The sequence below is a fragment of the Pygocentrus nattereri genome, chromosome 8, assembly GCF_015220715.1.
Source record: "Pygocentrus nattereri isolate fPygNat1 chromosome 8, fPygNat1.pri, whole genome shotgun sequence".
Taxonomy (NCBI): domain Eukaryota; kingdom Metazoa; phylum Chordata; class Actinopteri; order Characiformes; family Serrasalmidae; genus Pygocentrus; species Pygocentrus nattereri.
Genome location: NC_051218.1, coordinates 27,825,029 through 27,848,049, shown reverse-complemented (window position 1 = coordinate 27,848,049; position 23,021 = coordinate 27,825,029). Strand labels below are relative to the sequence as shown.

The window sequence follows — 23,021 nt, the reverse complement described above, 5'->3', positions numbered from 1 at the left end:
TGCTGCTGTCAGGTAGAGTGAGAGAGATGTGATTACTGCAGCAGAGAAACAGACAGACGTTAAGAGTAAACGCCTCTATGAAATTACACTTACTTTCCCAAGGAACAAGGTGTGAGCTATTATAGTCAATAATGGCAGTGTAGAGTGTGATTTTAAAATGCCGGGGACTTGTCTTCTCTTGCTGCTTGGTAGGGGAGTGGGGGGTGGTGGGTGTAATGGTGTGAGAGATGCTCAGGCAGCTGCCTGATTACAGTGATCAGACTTTGTTCAGGCAAAATCTACAGATGTGTTTACATCTGTAAACCTGAACACCCGCACTAGCAAGTAAACAAGACAACAAAAGTAATAAATTAAAAATTGCATTTGTGAATGATCGTAAGTTTTTACATAGTTAGATTTCCATGAACCAGTACTCCAGGTGCATGCATTGTTGTCATTACACAATAAGCGACATACGTAGCTGCTTGTTGTCTCGTGGCCAAAAGGGGGACCTCTAATAACTTCTGAGTTATTGCTATAGTAGTAATAGTAGCAATTAATAACCTTTCATATGTATAACCTTTTTTTAAAAAACACTCATAAAAATGATGGTTCTTCAGAGGTCCTTTAGTAAAGCAAGGTTCTAAACAGAACCAAGAATACTAAAAGAACCCTTTACATTAAATGGTTCTTTGCATTTTAAAAGGGTTCTTCAGGTTCACATTCACAGAGAATGTGCTGTGTATGGTTCTGTACAGAAATGTTTTGAAAAGGGTTCTACATAGCACCAAAAAGAGTTATTTTATTATTACCATGTCAAGCTTGTAACAATAGAATAACTTTTCAAAAAGTACAGCACATTCTCCCTCAGTGAAGAACCATTTCAAGATCCAAAGAATCCTTTAATCAGGCAAGGGCTTATTTGCGTGTTCAAGGTTTTGCTTTTACTAAATAATCCTTCATTTTTGAGAGTATACCTAAATATAAACTGTGTGTATTACTTTTTTACATACTAACAAATGTATACTGAATGTGCTGTGTATTGTTCTCCATAGAACCTATTTGAAAAGGGTTCTATATGGCAACAAATAGAGTTTTCTGTTGTTATGATGTCAAGTTTTTAACACTAGAAGAACCCTTTTGAACAGGGTTCTCTACAGGACCATTTACAACACATTCTCCATCAATCTGAAAGAACCATTTCAAGATCCAAAGAACACTTTAATCAGGCAAAGGCTTATTTGAGTGTTGTATTTTGTACAGAACCATTGCCTTTTCTAAAGAACCCCTCTTTTTAAAGAATATACCTGAATATTTAGTAGGTAAAGCATTTATACACTGTTGTTACTGTTTGATGGAAGTAAGCTAACTTAGCTGAGTAAACATTAAATACTGTGTTGTGACACAGAGACCCCTTAGTAGATCTATAACTTATTAAAACCCCAAATGTGCAGCTCAAAGAGTTTACGGTGATCATTGTTATGTCATAGTGTTAAGTTAGCATTTAAGTTTACAGTGCATCTGCTGGAACATGAAAAAATCCAGCTCATGGCCAGAAAGTCTAGAGTCCCCCATGATTGTTGTGTCTTCATTTCACTCACCACAGCAACGGCATGCGAGGCCAGTAGCTCTGCTGCTGAAATAACTGTGTAGTAGGCCACATTGGCTAATGTGTAGCCGACAGTAACGATCACCATGGAGATGCATATAGCCAAGGGGACATTTCTGGAAAACAAAGTCATTACATGAAATTATTGAATTACAAGTTTATTTATTTTTACTTTAATTTTACTTTATTTATTTTTTTCTCTTTCTTCTTAAACAGGCTGTGTTTTGTTGGTTTGTCTTTTAGACACATGTATGTCTCTGTGAGTATGATATATGTAAATGACCTCTGTTCTGACTGGCTGCCCTATAGTGTGTCTTATTCCTTGAATCAGGTATGTTAAATCAGGTAGGAGGCTGAAGTCTGCAGCGATGGGTTCCTTAAAGACTAGAGACATTGATGTTGTACTCAATGACAGCGATCCTCTAGTGAGCAATCAATGGATAGTTTTAGGTGGTAGAAAACTTGCAACATAGTAGTCCAGCAGCACACGTTACCATGACATTGTCAAAGCTCTGCTGAGAATGGACCACCACCCAAGTAATACCAGGTCAACAGTGGTGCTTTTGTCATAAACTGACCAATGATGAACTGTGCAGCAAAGAATGTGTTGAAGTCACACTGTACACCTATTGGACCTTAATCAGCTCTTATGTTAAACTGACTGATTGATGTTTACAGGTGCAGCCCCTTTCCAGTGAGGCTGGCAGGCTCTGACTTCTATTTCTGATTGGTGGATGGCACTGACCTCTCAGGATTTTCCACCTCCTCTATCACAAAATTCAAGTAAAACCTGTAAACAAAGGTAGAATTTGTCAAACAGTGAGGTCATTTATTATTTACATTTTTTTCTGCACATTAAGCAATAAAACATGATTAGGAAAGGCATTAAAGCAAGTAACTTCACAGCTTTGATTTTAAGCACAAGCTGAAGATTGTTTCAAATTATTTTTTTTAATAATGGAAATGTCCTCCACTAGATAACATGTTGTCCTAATGCAGAGTGATTATGTGGTGTTGCACTGTGCAAAGCTTTCAGGATGTCAACACTGGAAACATCAAGTGGAAGCATTAACAAACTGCAGACATATCGGCTAATCAGAGGTTGGCTATCCTGGCTACTTTAATAATATTCAGTGTAAATGTTAGAAGATAACATTGGTAAAAATTAGCTTACTATAGTGGGGTTGCATTCATTTAGTCCCACTTTGTTTGCATAGCACCCTATAGATTATTTAGATATGTTGGAATTATGAAGAAACCATCTGGAGATACTCAACAGCATTAGAGTCAGGGTTAGTATTAGAACCCAGGTTTAGATTTAGGTTTTGGGAGTAGGATGAGGACTGGGGTTAGGATGAGTTAGGGGATACTTAGTTCATATTTATTTGAATATAATAATAACCATTGCAAGCTAAACATGTACAATGGGATGTCCAAATAAAGTATCACCCTTATTGTTGTCACTCATTTGTTGCTTAGTAGGTGTGTTAAAAATAATATGGTGTTATATCAATTTTCTACCAATTATATTGGACTCACCAGCCAGCATAGGCATACATCCCTGAGTAGAAGGCAAGGGGCAGGTTGGTCAGCTGGACTGTGTCCACTTGAAATGCATTCTGGAAGTTTTTGGTCTCTCCTAGAGAAATAAGAACCCAAACATGTGACAGCAGTAGCTTTCATCGACCAGATCAAGGAGTTAAGATGAATGAGTTGTCAATTCTCAGTGACGTTATGTTCAATTCCTCTTTTGATTAGCTGTCAGTAACTAGATGACTACAAAGCAAAGATGATTGGCATGGAAGTTTTGATATAAAGGACAAAGACTGTCTTTCATGAAAGGTGAAAGCACAGTGAACTTACAGAAGTGCTGTCTCAGGCTTACATAAAGAGAGTTCCCTTTTGTGGTTTGACAGCGTAATTAACTCCTAGCAAGGCTGTTTGGCTATCATTGCTTTGTTCCCAGTCATGATGTTGGACATCCCCTACATATTGTGGCATTTCCTTCCTCTAAAAACATGGTTAGCTATGTAACTGTTTCCTCAGTTTTCAGTCCCCATTTCATATTTTTTCTTTGTCCATTGCTCCAATGTCAAACTGATAACTTGAAGCAATACATGTAATTTTTGTTTGCTTCTGCAAAACAAGACAGTAGGCAACATGAAAATGTAATATTGTAATGTAATATAATGTAATAGTATTGTATTATTTTGACCTTAATGATGACCTTATTATCAGCAGCAATAAGTGTGACTGTGTCATAAGCTTTTTCCGATGTTTACCTTTAAACAGTTGGTACAGTCCTGGGATTATGATGATGCTGATGGCCAGCAGTTTGCTGAATGTGAGGAAGATCTGCAGCCTGGCTGTCCAGCTCACACTCATACTGTTAATGTACATCACCATAGCTGCACAGACCGAAGACAAACCATGACTGTGATTTGAATAGAGTAGTACAGGGCTAATGTTTACACATACAGTGCAGGATACAAGATCTGGGAACAGCTTCCATCTTTGTTCATGCAGATGTTATTTGCACAAAACCTCTAGACCTTCAGTTAGTGCACAAGGCAAAGAGGCTGTCTATACCCAGGCCAGAGGAAAATGCCTGTGCTGTAGATTTTTGTAACTGTGGTTGTATAAGCAATTTTTTTCTATGACGTTGAACTGACAACATGATAATAATACTAATGACAAATGTTCATAAACTGTAGTCTTACTGATTCCGATTGCTGTGGTCAGCTTGATGGCCATCTGAGGGACTCCACACGGCATAAAGATCGGCTCCAAAATGTAACGGGCAAAAGCCAGAGAAATCACAGCCACACCTGCAGGCCTAAAAAAACATTCAAATGAATCAAGCATTATTACATAGTAACAATATGTTTATAATACACAGTCGAAGGAAATGTCAACCATAATAATAATAACATATTCTTCTTCTTCTTCTGCTTCTTCTTCTTCTTACTATTATTATTATTATTATTATTATTATTATTATTATTATTATTATTATTATATTTTAAAAGCTACTAATGTTGATGTTATAAGTAGAAAATGAAAAATATATACCAAAAAAACTAAATGCATTATAAAATACCAATATTAATACATATAAATAGAAGCTTATGCTGAAAACATGTATACATATACAGACTATTATAATTATTCATCCATCATCTTCCGCTTCTCCAGGGTTCGGGTCGCGGGGGCAGCATCCTAAGCAATGAGGCCCAGACCTCCCTTTCCCCAGCCACTTCCACTAGCTCCCTGGGGGGGATTCTGAGGCACTCCCAGGCCAGCTGGGCGATATAGTCACGCCAGCGTGTCCTGAGTCTTCCCCGGGGTCTCCTCCCGGGTGGACTTGCCTGTGACACCTTCCAAGGGAGGCGTCCAGGAGGCATCCTAACAAGATGCCCCAACCACCTCAATTGGTTCCTCTCGACGTGGAGAAGCAGCGGCTCTACGAGTCCCTCCCGGATGGCCGAACTTCTCACCCTATCTCTAAGGGTCCAGACACCCTGCGGAAGAAACTAATTTCGGCCGATTGTATTTGTGATCTCGTTCTTTCGGTCATTACCCAAAGCTCATGACCATAGGTGAGGGTGGGAACGCAGATCGACCAGTAAATCGAGAGCCTTGCCTTATGGCTCAGCTCTTTCTTTACAACAACAGACCGGTAAAGAGCTCGCATCACTGCTGACCCAGCACCAATCCGCCTGTCAATCTCCCGCTCCCTTGTACCATCACTCGAGAACAAGACCCCAAGATACTTAAACTCCTCCACTTGAGGCAAGAGCTCACCCTTTCCCGCCTGAGAACCATGGCCTCGGATTTGGAGGTACTGCTCCTCATCCCGGCCGCTTCACACTCGGCTGCAAACCAATCCAGCGAAAGCTGAAGTTCGCGGCCTGATGTCCCCAATAGGACCACATCATCTGCAAACAGCAGCGATGTGACCTTGAGGTCACCAAAACCGGACACCCTCCATCCCCTGACTGCGCCTAGAAATTCTATCCATAAAAAATATGAATAGAATCAGTTAGTCCAACTCTCACTGGGAACGAGTCTGACTTACTGCCGGCCATGCAAACCAAACTCCTGCTTTGTTTGTACAGGGCCTGAATGGCTCGTAGCAAAGAGCCATGTACCCCATACTCCCGAAGCACCTCCCACAGAATACCCCGGGGGAACACAGTCGAATGCCTTCTCCAAATCCACAAAGCACATGTGGACTGGTTGGGCAAACTCCCATGAACCCTCCAGAATCCTGGAGAGGGTAAAGAGTTGGTCCGGTGTTCCACGACCAGGGCGGACCACTGCTCCTCCTGAATCCGAGGTTTGACTATAAGCCGGACTCTCTTATCCAGTACCCCTGCATAGACCTTACCAGGGAGGCTGAGGAGTGTGATTCCCCTGTAGTTGGAACACACCCTCCGGTCCCCCTTTTTAAAAAGAGGCACCACCACCCCAGTCTGCCAATCCAGTGGCACCACCCCCAATGTCCACGCAATGTTGAAAAGGCGTGTCAGCCAAGACAGCCCCACAACATCCAGAGCCTTGAGGAACTCGGGAAGGATCTCATCCACCCCTGGAGCCCTGCCGCCAAGGAGCTTGTTAACTACCTTAGTGACTTGGGCCTCAGTAATGGACAAGCCAATTCCTGTGTCCCCAAACTCTGCCTCCTCACTGGAGAACGTGTTGGTGGGGTTGGTGGGAGGTCCTCAAAGTATTCCTTCCACCGCCCAATGACGTCTTCAGTCGAAGTCAGCAGCACACCATCTCCACTATATATAGTGCTAGTGGCACACTGCTTTCCCCTTCTGAGTCGCCTGACGGTTTGCCAGAAACTTTTTTCGGAGCCGACTTAAAGTCCCTTTCCAAGGCCTCACCGAACTCTTCCCACACCCGGGTTTTTGCCTTGGCAACGACTGAAGCCGCAGATCGCTTGGCCTGTCGATACCTGCCAGCTGCCTCTGGTGTCCTACAGGCCAACCATGCCCGGTAGGACTCCTTCTTCAGCTTGACAGCATCTCTCACCTGGGGTGTCCACCACCGGGTTCGAGGATTACCGCCCCAACAGGCACCAACTACCTTGCGACCACAGCTACAGTCAGCCGCTTCAACAATGGAGGAGTGGAACATGGCCCATTCTGAGTCAATGTCCCTCACCTCCCCTGATTTCTGGTCAAAGTTCTGATGGATGTGTAAGTTGAAGATCAATCTGACAGGTTCTTCTGCCAGACGTTCCCAGCAAACCCTCACTATACGTTTGGGTTTGCCTGGTCTGACCGGCATCTTTCCCCACCACCTGACCCAACTCACCACCAGGTGGTGATCAGTTGACAGCTCAGTTCCTCTCTTTACCCGAGTGTCCAAAACACATGGCCACAAGTCCGATGACACAACTACAAAGTCAATCATTGAACTGCGGCCTAGGGTGTCCTGGTGTAAATTTCAAATGTAAACAATGTAAAGGGGAACATGTATTTTCAAATTACGTCAAAAACTGAAAAATGTCAAAAATGGAGATTCGAGGTTTTCTTCCGACAGCAGCGATATAATAGTATATATTAGATTTTAATGTAGTGTTATAGTCTACATTATAGCATTGTAATGTTTATGTTTATGTAAATGGTTTATGTATGCTTTGACAACTGGTATTTTTGGTGTGAATTTCAGCTACTAAAATCAAGACCTGAAATATTATTTTTGTGGGTCATGTTCTCATTACATTCCATCCATCCATCCATCCATCCATTTTCCAAGCCGCTTCTCCGTCAGGGTCGCGGGGGGGTGCTGGAGCCTATCCCAGCAGTCTTCGGGCGAAAGGCACGATACACCCTGGACAGGTCGCCAGTCCATCACAGGGCACTCATTACATTCCATGTGGCTCAATAAGATTTTTCACTCAGATCTGATAGTTCTGCCTCAAATAGTTTGTGTTTATACACAGCCAAATTCTCAGCAGTTCTTTTAAGGTTTAACTGCTTTTAAGGTAGAATTGCACCAAGATCGCACTGAATTTTAAGGTGGAACTTTAATTTAAGGTGGAACTAGCATAACAATACATTTAAGATAGAACTTCAATTAACATAGCAGTATATTTAAGGTGGAACGGCTATTAACATATCACTAACTTTAAGATAAAACTTCAATTAACATAGCAATAAATTTAAGGTGGAACTGCTATTAACATGGCACTAAATTTATGGTGGAACCGCTATTAACACATCACTAAATTTAAGGTGGCACAGAAATTAAGGTGGAACTTCAACTAACATAGCACTAAACTCAAGGTGGCACAGATTTTAAGGTGGAACTTGAAATAACATTGCACTAAATTTAAGGTGGCGCAGTGTTTAAGGTGGAACCTTTTTAAGGTGGCACTAAATTTAAGTTGGAACTTCAGTTAAACATAGCAATAAAATTAAGGTGCCACAGACCTTAAGGTGGAACTTATTTTAAGGTGGCACAGATTATTAGGTGGAACTGCAATTAACCTGTCACTAAATTTAAGGTGGCACAGAATTTCGGATGGAGCTCTCTTTAAGGTAGCACTAAATTTAAGGTGGAACTTCAGTTAAAATAGCATGGAATTAAAGGAGGCACAGAATTTAAGGTGGAACTGTAATTAACATAGCAATGAAATTAAGGTGGCACAGACCTTAAGGTCAAACTTTTTGTGAGATGGCACAGACCTTAAGGTGGAACTTGAAATAACATAGCACTAAATTTAAGGTGGCACAGTGTTTAAGTTGGAACTTTAATTAACATAGCAATAAAATTAAGGTGGGACCTTTTTAAGGTGGCACTAAATTTAAGGTAGAACTTCAGTTAACATAGCACAAAATTAGAGGAGGCATAGTGTTTAAGGTGGAACTGCTATTATCATAGCAATAAATTAAGGTGGCACAGAATTTAAGATGGAACCTTTTTACAGTGGAACTTCGATAAACATAGCACTTAATTAAATGTGGCACAGAATTTAAGGTGGAACTTTAATTAACAAAGCAATACAATTAAGGTGGCACAGAACGTAAGGTGGAACTTTGTTTATGATAGCACAGAATTTAAGGTGGAACTTTATTTAAGGTGGCACAAAACTTAACGTGGAACTTGAAATAACATAGCATTAAATTTAAGGTGGCATGGTGTTTAAGGTGGAACTTTAACATAGCAACAAGATTAAGGTGGCACAGAATTTAAGCTGGAACATCTTTTAAGGTGGCACAGAATTTAAGGTGGAACTTCAAATAACATAGCATTAAATTTTCGGTGGAACTGCTATTAACATATCACTCAATTTAAGGTGGAACTGCCAATAACATCATTACATTTACAACTGACCTTCAGTTAACATCACAATACATTTAAGGTGGAACTGCTATTAATATATCACTAAATTTAATGTGGAACTTCAATTAACACAGCATTAAATTTAAGATGGAACTGCTATTAATATATCACTAAATTTAATGTGGAACTTCAATTAACAGAGCATTAAATTTAAGGTGGAACTGCTATTAACATATCAAAAAACCAGACTACATCGGTTTAACCATTATCTACAGTTTTAAACCTTAGTAGTAATATTTAAATGGCTTTAACACACTCTCCAGTCATCAGGTCACAACATTTTAACCATTATGTATAGCATTAAACCTTAATAGTTTTTAATTTTAACTAAATTAGCTGGCTTTTTCAAGCCAAATTAAAGTTTGTTCATGAACTTTCCCTTTTTAGTTATTATTGTTGTTGTTGTTGTTGTTGTTGTTTGTTTGTTTTGTTTTGTTTTGCTTTGGGTTTTTTTTTGGTCGACAAGCTGATTTGCTAGTTTTGTCAGTTTAAATAAATGAATGCAGCCATGGCAATGCTATCAAAAATATATTTTTCTTGATGCTTGCATGTGTGGGTTTATGTACCAAAACCTGTCATAATTCATTTACATGTAACTATTTTTTAGCCTTCACTACTTTGCTTGCAATTAAACAGACTTTTCAGTTGCTGTGCCTTTAAGGTTCATATATGTAAATGAGCTCTGTTCTTATTCGCTGCTCTGTTTTGGTCCTCATTCAAAAAGTCTGGACTGAAACATTCTTTATAACTTTAACATGATTGGATGGGGCTGAACTGGTCTATGCTATGAAAATTTGTTGGTTTTGATAACATCAGAAAAGTAATAAACTTAAAAGCCAATTGGCCAAAAAGTAGTGATTGTTCACTATAAGGGCCCTAATATGGAATCAATATAGCAAACAAGTAATGGAAGCTTACAGACATACATTACCATAACAGTTAAAATGATTGCACTTGTGTCACACCTTGTTGATAAATAAATCTCAAGCAGGCTTGATTATTTGATTCCTAACACTGTATGACTGTATGATGTTATCTATAAAAGAATGTTAAAAATTAAGGCTAAAAAGTAAAAAGTATGTGCTGATATAAAGTATGTGCTGATATGTATATGTTGCCCCTCCCTCTTCTACCCACATGCTTCTTCTGATGTTGTGAATCCTTTTTATTTTGCACTGTCTAATGAAGACATTTAGCTCAGGCTTGGACTCCATTATGTTGTATGTGTTTCTTATTAAACACTGGATTGAACTCACACAGGGCTCAATAAAAAGTCACTGTGTTAGATCACAGAGAAACTGCACAGGGACTTTGACCTCTGGCACCAAGATTGAATCCCACCAAACCACCTACAAATTATTTCAGTCTCTCATGAGCCACAGCACCACATTTCCTTTAATTACTTTCAGTTGTTAGTTATAAAGGAGAATTTATTAAAGGAATCAGGTGGGTTAGTTCAACTGGCATTACCATGTAGATTCTACTGGAATTATCAGGGGTTAGTTCAACTGCGATTATCTTTAGTTTAGTACAGTACATTATCTGTAGTTTTAATCGCTTTGGAAGCATCACATTATGTTGAGGTTATTTAAACTTTTCCAAAGGTTATTCACATTATCAGAAATTATCAGTGGTTAGTTCAGGTCGGATTATCAGGAGTTAGTTCAACTGTCTCAACAGTGCGATTATTGTGCATTATTGCAACTAGTAATACAATTATTATAAACTTTCATAAAACTGACTTCCAATTATGTGCTAAAACACATCATAATGTCTAAAACTTAACGCCCAATGAAGAAACCATTTAGAAGAGTGTAATTTGGGCTTGGACATTAATAAACTACCGTATATGTTCCTTAAACTAAAGTGTTACCTTCTAATCTTGCTATTGTTGTATAATTGTAATCTGTTGTTTAGTTTTGGACAATGTAGGATGGTAACAGCACTGCTGCTGGACAAAGTCTATAAACTCATCATATTCCATAGCAGGACATAACACATTTGGAAAATTGTCTGGCAACTTGCTGTTGTCTTTCTGTTAGCAGCACAGGTCAACACAACCTTCTGGACAAAATGGATGAGAAGATAATAACAGTGCTAATTGTGTTAATATAATACTGTCATCAATCAGCTCAAGCCCAACAGTTGCACCTATTAAACTGGCCACTCATTTTAACTCAAGTACTGAAGTATTTTGAGGGGAAGCACTGCAGTGGGTTGTGTAAACAGGCCCCTATATTACTGCATGTGATTTTTTTTTTGTCGTATGTAAGCCCACTTTCTCACTTATTAAAAAGGCATAAAAGTTAAACTCATAAAGCTGTTGTTGTTGGACACGATCTGAGCCAGTTCCTGATCCTATGCGTGAGAGGTTCATGCAATGAAATCTGCAGAAAATCCTCTTCACCATTTGGGACGGACTCGAATTTACTGTATTTGCTCCAGTGCTCCCAACGTAAGCCTCTTCATTTCAGCAGCTCATCCACATCCACAGCCAGGCTCAGATATGAGTGTGTGTGTTTACTGTATCTGTATGAGCTACAGGACGAGGACAGTCAAGCTTTACTGACCTAATGGCGATGATGTCTGCCCACAGCTGTACGAAAGCCACCTGCGGGCCGAAGGCCTCCAGAATGTACGTGTAGTGACCTCCAGACTTCTTTATGCTGGTGCCCAGCTCAGCATAGGACAGAGCACCTGTGACAGGGAGAGAGAGAAAGAGAAAGATTAAAAAAGGGATGACAATTTCCTGAAAAACTCAATATGATCTTACCCAATTCAGATGGTTTAATCTCAACCAAAGGTGTAATTATATCAGATCTGCCTAATGAAAGGCCTTGCTATTCGTTCTCCCTAGAAGACACATATAATTGCTGCCACATCAAATTTTTGACATTGTAAATTTCAGCTGCCCTTTACAATGTTTGACTATTTAAAGATGAATGGGCCAATAGAAATGCTCAAAAAATTGGTTTCTAAATGGTCCTTGGCTTTGACACACAGTTCTACAAGAAAAGGAAAAACAGAAAACATTCAATTCATTAAAGCTGATACAAAAAAATGTCAGTTTCTGCTCTCTGAGTGCTCAGTTCTGTTAATGACATAATTTCACAGTGCTACTCTTACCTTTATTTGATATGTAGAAACAGAGGTAATGATCTAACAAAGCAAAAACTTCATAGATGTTTGTTTCATTAGTTATTATTTTGTATGTTGTATTTTGTGTTACGAACACCATAGTTGAACAAGAAGGCTGTGCTCTGAATGCCTTCACATGCTAACTTACACATCCAGCAATGAAATTATTCATATGTGTCTTTTATACAGCGATAGAAAACAGGGTAGCTCACAGAAATCTCCAATTCAACTTACTGATGTTTAACTCTGGCCAACTTGGACATGCTTGCACCATAACTCCTCTGGCAGCAGATTTAAACAAGTTTAGGGGGCCGTCTCCAAAGTATCTGAACGGATCCCCAGTGAGATGTTCAGTTCTCTAGCTTTAATCGCTTTGGAAGCATCACATTGTGTGAGATTATTCAATCTTTGCAAAAGGTTATTCACATGTCTCATTTTCTTTTATGGAGTGAATGTAACATTAGGAGTCTTGACCAAAGACTCTTGGGCCCAGTCCCATTTCCTATTTTTACCCCTACTCCTTGTACCTTGCCCCTTGGAACTGAGTTATAAGGATTAGTGGTTAAAATCCACCCTATGAAATCGAACAACCCTCAAATAAAAAGAATATTACTTCATTAACCCTGCCAGTCTGCAGTGATAGCAAAGGAGGGGAAAGTTCTTCAACCTCACTGCTGCAGTTTAGTTACATTTAGGGCATCATATGGCTTCAAAGAGGGGAACAATTATTTATCGCCAACCCCTAATTCTTCAGTGATATGAAGCAGAAGTCAGCTGTTCACCAGCTTCTGGTTAAATTCTACAACTTAATGACATAAGCATACTACTAGCAACATTTTATGTTTGAAGAAAAGGACCACAATACATTGAAATTACACTAAATTAAGATAATGCAATGTATTGTAAGTTTTTAACTGAGAAAATTCTTACATTTGTATGTTTGGTTAGTCATTTGTGCAGCCTTCTTGTCATTTTTTTGTTCCCTCATAACACTCTGTTTGGAGTGTGTCTCTGTATAACCTCTGTTTGGAGGGCTATGTAGCCTTAACACTTTGCCCCACCCCTCTGTCTCAACAAGAATCAACCTACCACTAGTCTGGAACATACAAAACTGAGGGGTAGGACTGAGTGGTAGGGCTGAGGGGTGAAGTGATACAGGACATTGATGATCTGATTACATGGATTAGAAACTGAACTTCAGTCTGCTGTGTGGAAAGGTGGTACACTATACCAGCTACAACAGTAGCTCTTTTCCAAAAACGGCTCTTTGAAAACAATCCATTGAATGTTTCTTTACCATCCATTGAACGTTTAGTTTGAGGACCACTGATCTAAAGATACTTTGAAAGGATGGTTCGCATCACCACGTTGGCTCTTCTATAGCACTTATTCAAAAAAAAAAAAGTCTCACATCTTTATTTAAAAGATTAAAAGTTTGTGCAAAAGAGGCAAATGAGTTGCTTATGGTGATTTAATCATCTGTGCATTGCAGTTATACAGAATGATATGGCTATTGTGCATTGCAATTGCAGTCCCCATTATGCATACATGACAATAAGTCTACAGTTTAATAATCAGTGTGTGGGTGAGTACTTGACAGCATTTGGATGAAAACTGTCCCTCAGACTAGTTAGTTGGGCTTGTCTTACTGAAGTGTTTCTCCTGCTACTCACATCCACAGAACCCAGTCAGCACCTGGGAAATCAGGTGAGAGCACTGTGAAGTTAATTAGATCCTTAGATCAATTCATTTGGGTTCAGCTGCCATGAAAGACTTCTCTCAGACTTCCAAAGAATGTCGGCAGACTACCTTGATGAACAATACATGTGTAATTCCTCAAACAATGAGATGTTTCTTTCAAGCAATGTTTTGTAGCAGTGAAGTAGGGTCAACAAATAATGTTGAATTTCAGAACTGACTTGTGGACAATGCATGAGATTGTTAGAGAGTTGATATGGTGTGAGGAAGTTGCCATTCACTGCTGTTTAACCTGGTAATTTCTGAGCTGTGCACTCTAAAAAATCCTGGGTCTAAAGTGTTGGTTCAATCAGTCGGTTCTGCTGGGTTATTTCTCTCCCTCATTCTGTTACCCACTGTTTAGGTTGGCTGCTGAGTTACCTTCTTTAAACAGCAGTCGGGTTTCTGTCACCACTAGTTAGCTTTCTGAGCAACACAAGTTTGAATTTCTAACGACAGAAGGCACCGGACACACGGGAGGTTTGATATTTCAGATTTAAGGTGAGTGCTTCTTTTTAATTCTGATCAATTACTGCTTATGAACATTTTTTGGAATAATATTAATGTTGCATTTTGTTTAGTTACAGCTTTCATTTGGCTTCATGAAGTGAAGTCTCTGCCTGTATGTCACCAGCAAGCAGTAAGTTAGATTCAGTAATAAGTTGATGTAGATACAGTAGTTCACTATAAGGGCAGCATACACACTGTCAGAATAACTGTGCAGGTTCATTAAGGTACACACAATGTAAATGCTCCCTCAGAGGTACAACTGTGGTTTTAGGGTCCAACTGTGCACCTTAAATAAGCTTTTATTCCAGGTGAAAAGTACATATTTGTAATTTTTCATAAATTAATGTTTTAAAACAGGACAATAAAATAAAAAGCCTGGAGATGAGACAAGGTGGAGTCAATACAACAACTGACAATTGAAAATTTCAATGGATTACTATACAATTATGTTCCCTGACTAAAGGTACTGAGATGTCCCCCTGAGGGTTCTACACCAGTGACAAGAGGGCAGTAACCCCAGTGATCGTTTGCTGCTACCTGGCTAGCTTTGTAGGATAGGAAGCCATCTAATCTGATTCTTAATGTGATCCTGTGTGGTCACTGTATCCAGCTAAGCTATAAGTTTACTAATTACTTATTAGCTAAATTGCTAGTCTGCTAACTGGCTAGCTAGCAACACTGATGAGTTAATGTTACCTCAGAGAAACAATCAAGGTGAAGGGGCAGAAAAAGATCATACATTTTCCAAACACATCCCCATGTTCGCTACTTTATTCAATAGTTTTAAAAGCACTTTGGTCCATCATGTTGAAAAAAGCTGCATTATTAACTAGACATACTGTTCTCTTGTGTTTTGATGAACACCAGCACTAGCAGCTTCAAGTTCTAATGTTTTGAGGTGAAAAGCTGCTGATTGTTCATAATGCAGATTATTATTATTATTTTTTTTTTTTACCAAAACTGTGCACTAAACTTTGCAGAACAGTGCATATTTAAGTTCGTGTAGGATATAGGATAACTTATGCAACTTTTGCACATGGGCTGGTTTGAGTGTTTAAACAATAAAGAAAAAAATAAAACATCAAGGGAGCAGCAGTTCCGCAGACAAAAGCAATTTGTTGATGAGAGAGGTCAATGGAGAATGGCCAGACTGCTTCAAACTGACAGAAAGGGCTACAGTATAGTAACAATATGTATGAAAGTATGTAAGTATGAAAACCTTCTAAAACCTTAAACAGAAGATAGTAAGGTTTCTGCATGCTTTGATATTTGTTTTTTAGCATTTTGTCATTCCAAGATGTGTAAAATATGTCAGTAAGTCCAGACTTTTTACTGGTACGGTATGTCCAGCCCCTAAATCAAATCTTTACTGCTACATGGAACTACATGTAAAACAAAGTGTTAAGGTAGGAGTAAGGTGTGTAAGAATGGACTGGCTGGTGGGCCTGAGAAGGTTAAAGAGAGTTCACTCTACATTAGAATAGTTTAGCTGTCAGGAGGAGAGTGCATGGGTGCGTATGTAGTGTCATGATGCTGTATCTGAAGGATAGTGGTAGCAGATCGGCCTGGGAATGAAAAGCATGGCTCTAAATTCCCCTGTTCTTAAAAGCCTGCAGGCAGCAGTGCACAAAAGAGTGCTGACAAGTGTGAAATGACTTCTGACACACACATGAATACACACACAGTTAAACAATGCTGCTCTGACACACAAATGAATTCAGCCCCATACACACAGCCATCAACCTCGACAGCCTTGATTCTGCTGAGAAAATAACTGCCAAGACAATACAAATCTCTCTGTTTCTGTTCCTCTATCATGCGCATACATGCACACACACACACACACACACACACACACATAGACTCTCTCTCACACACACACACACACACACACACACACACACACACACACACACACACACACACAGACTCTCTCTCTCTTACACACACACCCACAAACATATACTCACACACATGACTTTGACCGTTGACCTTTTGTCAAGAATTTTACTACTATAATATATTTCGAGTGAAATTTTGCAAATTGTAACTGCTCAGTGCTAAACATTTTGTTAAAATTTTGAGTTAGTGAGCCACCATTACATTTACCTGCAGCACAGTGGCTTATTATGCTCTTATTAAGCCTTAAAACGTTGATGGAAATTAACTTCTCATTACTGTGTTATTAAGCAATATGTAGGCCGAATCAAGCATTTCCAGGTCACTATTCACATTCTATACATCATATTCTTTTGCACAGGCTGAGACATCAGAACTTACACACTTGAAATGTTCTTTAGTAAAGATAACAGTTTCATATAGAACTGCAAACGCTCAAAGAACCCTTTTCATGTATCATGAAAGGTTTTTTCAGATGTGATTTATATGGTCCTTGATAGAACCCTTTTGTTTAGAAAGGATTCTATATAGCACCAAACTGGGTTCTTCTATTGTTACAGGTTTGGCATTGCAACAGCAGAATTTTTTTAATGAAATATATAAGCCTTCTCAAAAAGGTTCTATATAGAACCATCTATGACACACTTTGCTTTAGTTTGAAGAACCAGAGGGCTCTTTGAGTGATCACAGGTCTATGTAGAACCAATTTATCTACTACAAAATCCTTGAAGAACCAACATTTTAAACAGTATTAAGGAGTTACTCAGAATTTTTTCACTTTATAATAGATGCCTGTTTTGTCTTTGTTTGGAGGTATGTAGTGAGAAAGTAAGCACATTATAGATTAAATGATTTGGTAAGGATTGTGCATACAATTATGATAACACATCTTAAAGACTTAAAGTGCTCTGAGAAATGTTTAATTCACCTGCTTAACACAGTAGTAATGACAGAGCCAGTCAGTTAGTAGTTACTGGCTTGATAGGGCTTTAAAATGTTCTAATAATGCACACCTAAAATGTGTAAACAATTATGTATAATGTTGCTTAATTTACTCCAGCTTATGCTTAATAAGACAGAAATGAGCAACCAGTCAATTACCAGCTAAAGGCTCAGTAAAGCATAACAAATTCATTACTATATTCCATGTATAACAGTATTAGTAAACTCATAGCTGAAATGAAGGCTGTGTGTGCTCTGTGATTGATTTAATGGGCCTAAAAGGTCTAGGCCCAGCTAGACATCACATTCAGTCCCGTTTCTGAGGGCATGGATAGCTTGGGGGACTTCAAAACATGAGTAACTGACAGGAAACTAAATGAATAGGCAAATAAAGGTAAACACCGCCTGACATTAGATGAAAGCAAACAACAGCACCTTCTATTAGAGGAAAGCAAGGAATGACAATTGCATGTTTTGTACTTGTTATTAACACACACCTCATTAATTTAGCTTTAAAAATGGTCTGACACAGCTGTTTTTTTTTTCAGTCTAAATACAGCATATTGGTCAGACAACACAGCTGCACTTTTCAGGACAGATCCAGAGCAGGCCTGTACAGGACAGAGCAGACTCTACCTGCTCAGGAGACTGAGGTCATTTGGAGTGCAGGGGCCATTCCTGAGGACAATTTTTCGACACAGTGGTGGCATCAGCGATCCTCTACGGAGTGGTCTGCTGGGACAGCAGCATCTCCACTGCAGACAGGAAGAAACTGGACAAACTGATCCGGAGGGCTGGCTCGGTCCTAGGGACTCTTCTAGACCCAGTGCAGGCGGTGGGAGAAAGGAGGATGCGGAACAAGCTAGCATCCATGCTGGAGAACTACTCCCACCCCATGCATGAGACTCTGGCAGCACTGGGCAGTTCCTTCCTATCCTTATTTTCCTGTAAATAGTCTAGAGATTTAGCTTTAATTTTTATTATTTATAATGTTGATAAGGTTTATACTGTTTCCCATTTCTATTATTGAGTGCCTTACTCCTGTTACTCTGCTGCTGCTGTAATGCTGTGAATTTCCCCGCTGTGGGACTAATAAAGGATTATCTTATCTTAACTTATGTGAAGCACACTCTAGTTCTAGAGTTCTAGAGACAGAACATGAGACTGGACACTGTGGTCTACACACTTTCAGCACCTTCAGCACTCTTGCTCATCATTTCAATGTCATAAAAAGTGTCACAATCAGTGCTACTACTGTTTGTTACTATTCAAATACTTTTATAAATTTTTATCGATAAAAATATGTCTCATAGTGTCTGTTCAGGGCTGGTTCTCTGTTTCTAGTGGCAATTTACTAAAATATCAAGTCTCACTCTTTGATAGTTTTGGATAGTCCACTATGGTCCCCTATTAATTATCTACACATGTTCAGATTGTTAACATACTATCTACTGAAACTCCAGAAATTGGGCTTGGATCAGAGAGAGAGCTGAGTTCAGGTTTTGAGCTAAGGTTAAGTTTGAGGAAAATGATGGTCAATTTACTGGATATTTAGTTGAATGTAGCTGTAAAGTTAATTGATGTATCTACAAGACATCTAAAGTGGACTATACAAAAAATGATACCAAATATTGACTTGTTACATCAAAACAATTACATTTTCTTGATATTGTTACCTAATACATCAAAATAATTAAGTTTTTTCTCAAGATGTTGACATTCTGTAGCTTTTTTTTGTGTTTTCAGTTATTGCTATGATCCATCCATCCATCCATCCATTATCTTCCGCTTCTCTGGGGTGATCAGTTGACAGCTCAGCTCCTATCTTTACCCGAGTGCCCAAAAAAGAATAAAGTCCAGCCCCTCTCAAGGAGATTGGACCCAGAGCCCAAGCTCTGTGTTGAGGTGAGCCCAACTATATCTAGCCGGTATCTCTCAACCTTGCGCACCAACTCAGGCTCCTTCCCCGCCAGTGAGGTAACGTTCCAAGTTCCAAAAGCCAGTTTCAGCAACCGAGGATCAGAACGCCAAGGCCCACGCCTTGGGACACTGCCTGATCCACAAAGCACCGAACCCCTACTACTGCCCCTCCCATTGGTGGTGGGTCAATGGGAGGGGGGACTCATGTAACTCCTTCGGGCTGGGCCCGGCCGGCACCATGAGTAAATGCCCGGCCACCAGACGCTCGCTGGCGAGCCCCTCCCCCAGGCCTGGCTCCAGGGTGGGGCCCCGGTAACCCTGTTACGGGCAGGGTACACAAGTCCTGTTCTTGGCTTTTCATAGGGGTTATTATGGATCACACTTTGTCTGACCTGTCACCTAGGACCAGTTTGCCATGGGAGACCCTACCAGGAGCTTTTGCTCCAGACAACATAGCTCCTAGGATTATTCAAGCACGCAAACCCCTCCACCATGATAAGGTGGTGATCCATGGAGAGGTATTGCTATGATATCTGAAAGAAATCTTAAATTATTATTTTAAACAATGTTTCATTGAATTTTGAAGTCCTTATTTTGGGGTAGACATTATTTTGCAAATAAGTGATTATGTGAACATGATCAGTCAATATTTTGAGAAAAAGTCATTAATTAAACAGCATTTTCTTCATGTTCCGGTGTTCTATTATTTTAACATAGTATTTCAGCATTTTGACATAATAAATCGCTATTTTCAAATGCCAGGTCAAAATTTTGACATACTCCTTTTTCAGAATGTTAATTGTTTAGATATTATCTTGAATCAGTTGCTAGCAACATTATTCTTATAGCTGTGGTGTAAAACTAAACAAGCAAACTTCAGACGCTAAACACATCCTTTCTAAGCAGCAACACTTGGGGCAAGAAATTCATTCATTCATTCATTCATTCATTCAAAATTTTCATTCAGCGTCATCATGCAGACTAGCATACAGTGCACATATCTCTTCAAATTAGCAACTTCCTTAGCCTTTCATTCATGCAGAGTGAGGAGCAAGGAGCTCCGTGGAGGTCACTTTGTTCCAGCCTTTAGGCCTGTTCATGTCTAAAGAATCCTAAACAAACAGAAACTGCAGGCCTTGAGTAAATGAGCGAAGCAGAAAACGGGTGTTGTGCCTTTTTAAAAGCACCTGCTCCTTTCACACTGTGTGGTGTGAGTCGCTAAGCTATTGAATAAGTGGAGCTGACGTTACCGAAGGAGCAGTGACAGTTATGTTGACGCACATGCTCGCCATGTGGCCAAGATATTTCCTGAATAGACAGCACTGTAGTGTAAGATCAGACTCTGAGCCGGCCTGCTGCTCCTCATTCATGAAAGATAATATGAAAGCTCAAATAACACTCTGAAAACAAGTTTGAGTTACAAAGTGCTTGTTCTGTCATGATTGACATTCACATTGTTTGAGTTATGATTCAGATATGGACATTCACACTGTTCGGGTATGTGGATGTGAATCAATGACACCTCAGTCATGATTCAGCAAAAATAAACACACGTGTGTGTGTGTGTGTGTGTGTGTGTGTGTGTGTGTGTGTGTGTGTGTGTGTGTGTGTGTGTATGTATGTGAATAGCTATGTACATGTGTATATAGCTATGTGGGTATACCTACAGTTGTGCATATGTATGAATGTATATATGTGGCTGTGTATGTGTATCTGTATATCAGTATGACTGTGTATATGATGGTGTATTCGTATACGGTTGTGTGTTGTACACCGATATGTATGTGTATCCCCATTTTAAGTATGTGTATGTGTTTATCTATGAATTTATCTATGTATTTATATCTGGCTTTAAGTATATTTATGGTTATGTGTACATGTATGGCATATCCATGTGTATGTATATGGCAATACATATATGTATGGCATGGCTATTTGTATATGTGTTACATTGTGTATATGTATAGCTATATCGTTTTGTTTCTATGGCTATATGTATGACATTGACTGTGTGAATGGCTAAGCATTTAGGAATGTGAATGGATGGCTGTATGTGTAAATATATGTGCCACTTACCGAATAAAGACAGCAACCCACAGGCCACCCACACCACCAGGGACATTCCTATGCTTCCGGAATTTTGCAGGATGCCCTTTGGAGAAATGAAAATTCCCGCTCCGATGATAGTGCCAATGATGATGGAGATTCCTCGCAGCAGAGTAACCTTTTTCCTCAGCTCCACTTTACCTGGGGGGTCACATGCTGCTTTGACACCCCTGTCTGCTTTGGTCTGTCCATTCTGAGAGGCCTTTCTGGTCATTGTAAAGATTCACAAACACAAACACTCTCACTCAGTGCAAACTGACCCAGCCTGTGTTTTACAGCCTCCACTGCAGACGCTGTAACAATGTCGTGTGTCACTGTGTCGTCTTTTTCTCAGCTGGAAAAACCTGACAGGAACTAGGTGTTCCCCAGCCAGAGCAAACTTTCTGATAGGCTGTGGCCCAAACTAATTCACTCCTAAATAGTCAGCAGCCCCACGCCTCTCTCCCTCCCTCTCCCTCCCTCCCTCTGTCTTCCTCTCTCTCTCTCTGTCTCTCTCTCGCTCTCTCTCTCTCTCTCTCTCTCTCTTTCATAAACATACCTCGTTTTCTCCTTCTTTACTGTTATGTTCCTCCCCTTTTTCTGCTTTGCCCTTTCATCAGCCCTCTCCGTGTGGTGGGAGGGAAATGGCTGATTGTGTGGAGTTCGACCACTCTGAGTCATGATGCAACAGCAGAGTTTCCCTCTGTCACCTGTTCACTCAGAAACTTTACACTCTTCGTTCACTGCACTCAAACTGTTTCCTTCCTGTTCATCTACCCTCTGACTCTCCCTCTCTCTCTCTCTCTCTTTCTCTCTCTCTCTCTTGCAGTCACTCTAATTTTGTTGTTCAAACAGTCTTACACACATTGTTTCAGTATCAGCTTCTCTTTTGTTAACTCAGTCACGTTTTATCTTCTCTCTGTCACTCATTTTTGCCTTTATAATCTTTCTCTCTCTACTACATATCACTATATTTATCTATCCCTCACGTATTTTGTTGCACCATCAGCCATTCTTTGTCTTTCTCTATGACTTTTTTGGTCTGTTAGGACATGTCTCCCTTTCTCTCTCTCAGTCATTGATCAGTATTGTATTCTCTCTCTGTCCCTCTCTCTCTTGCTCTCTCTCTCTCTCCCTCTCTCTCTCTCTCTCTCTCTCTCTCTCGCTGCTCTCCCCTTTCATCTTTCTTTATCTATATTCAGTTTTTTTCTCTCTCTCATTTTTTCTTTCACAATCAGCCTCTGTCTGTCTGTCACTTCTACATTTCATTCTCTCTCTCTCTCTCTCTCTCTCTCTCTCTCTCTCTCTCTCTCTCTCTCTCTCTCTCTCTCTCTCCTCTGTTCATGTGCCCTGATTACTAAGTCATTGAGCCTGAGGGTGAACGCTTTTGTTTCTTGCTGAACTACAAAGAGCTTCTTGAGTCAAAGTGCAAAAAGATTTCGATTTTTGATTTGGCTCTAAAATCTCTTTTTCTTAATGCAGTGGACACGAAGGGTGAAACTGAATTTCTGGGTCAAACTTTGATAAAAGTCCTAAGCAGAATTCTTACCAAGTGTGTTATTATGAAAGCCTGCTATGTGTGTGTGTGTGTGTGTGTGTGTGTGTGTGTGTGTGTGTGTGTGTGTGTGTGTGTGTGTGTGCACGCTTAGGTACAGGTCTGACAACAGCGTTTGAAGAACAATATTGAGGAAAAAGGAGAGTGATGCAACATTACATCAACCTTAGCCCCGCCCCTCAACAACCAAACTGGATCAGCATCACAAGATTAAACCCATAGCCCACACTTTTAGCACCACTAATGTGGCACAGACCCTCCCACAGTGTCAGTTCTGTCTAAAACTGA

The 23,021-nt window shown here is 39.8% G+C and overlaps 1 protein-coding gene across 1 annotated transcript in view; it reads right to left on the bottom strand.

The window, feature by feature from the left end:
- Positions 1–21,583, bottom strand: part of slc7a11 (solute carrier family 7 member 11) — a 30,046-nt gene extending 8,463 nt beyond the window's left edge. Inside the window, exons 1-7 of the mRNA XM_017703727.2 lie at positions 21,170–21,583; positions 11,518–11,644; positions 4,309–4,424; positions 3,871–3,996; positions 3,128–3,227; positions 2,334–2,378; positions 1,581–1,704 (exon numbers count right to left, since the gene is read on the bottom strand). Coding sequence (XP_017559216.1) covers positions 1,581–1,704; positions 2,334–2,378; positions 3,128–3,227; positions 3,871–3,996; positions 4,309–4,424; positions 11,518–11,644; positions 21,170–21,413 — 882 coding nt within the window. The 5' untranslated portion in view covers positions 21,414–21,583. The remainder of the gene's footprint in view (positions 1–1,580; positions 1,705–2,333; positions 2,379–3,127; positions 3,228–3,870; positions 3,997–4,308; positions 4,425–11,517; positions 11,645–21,169) is intronic.
- Between the last annotated feature and the right edge of the window lie 1,438 nt (positions 21,584–23,021).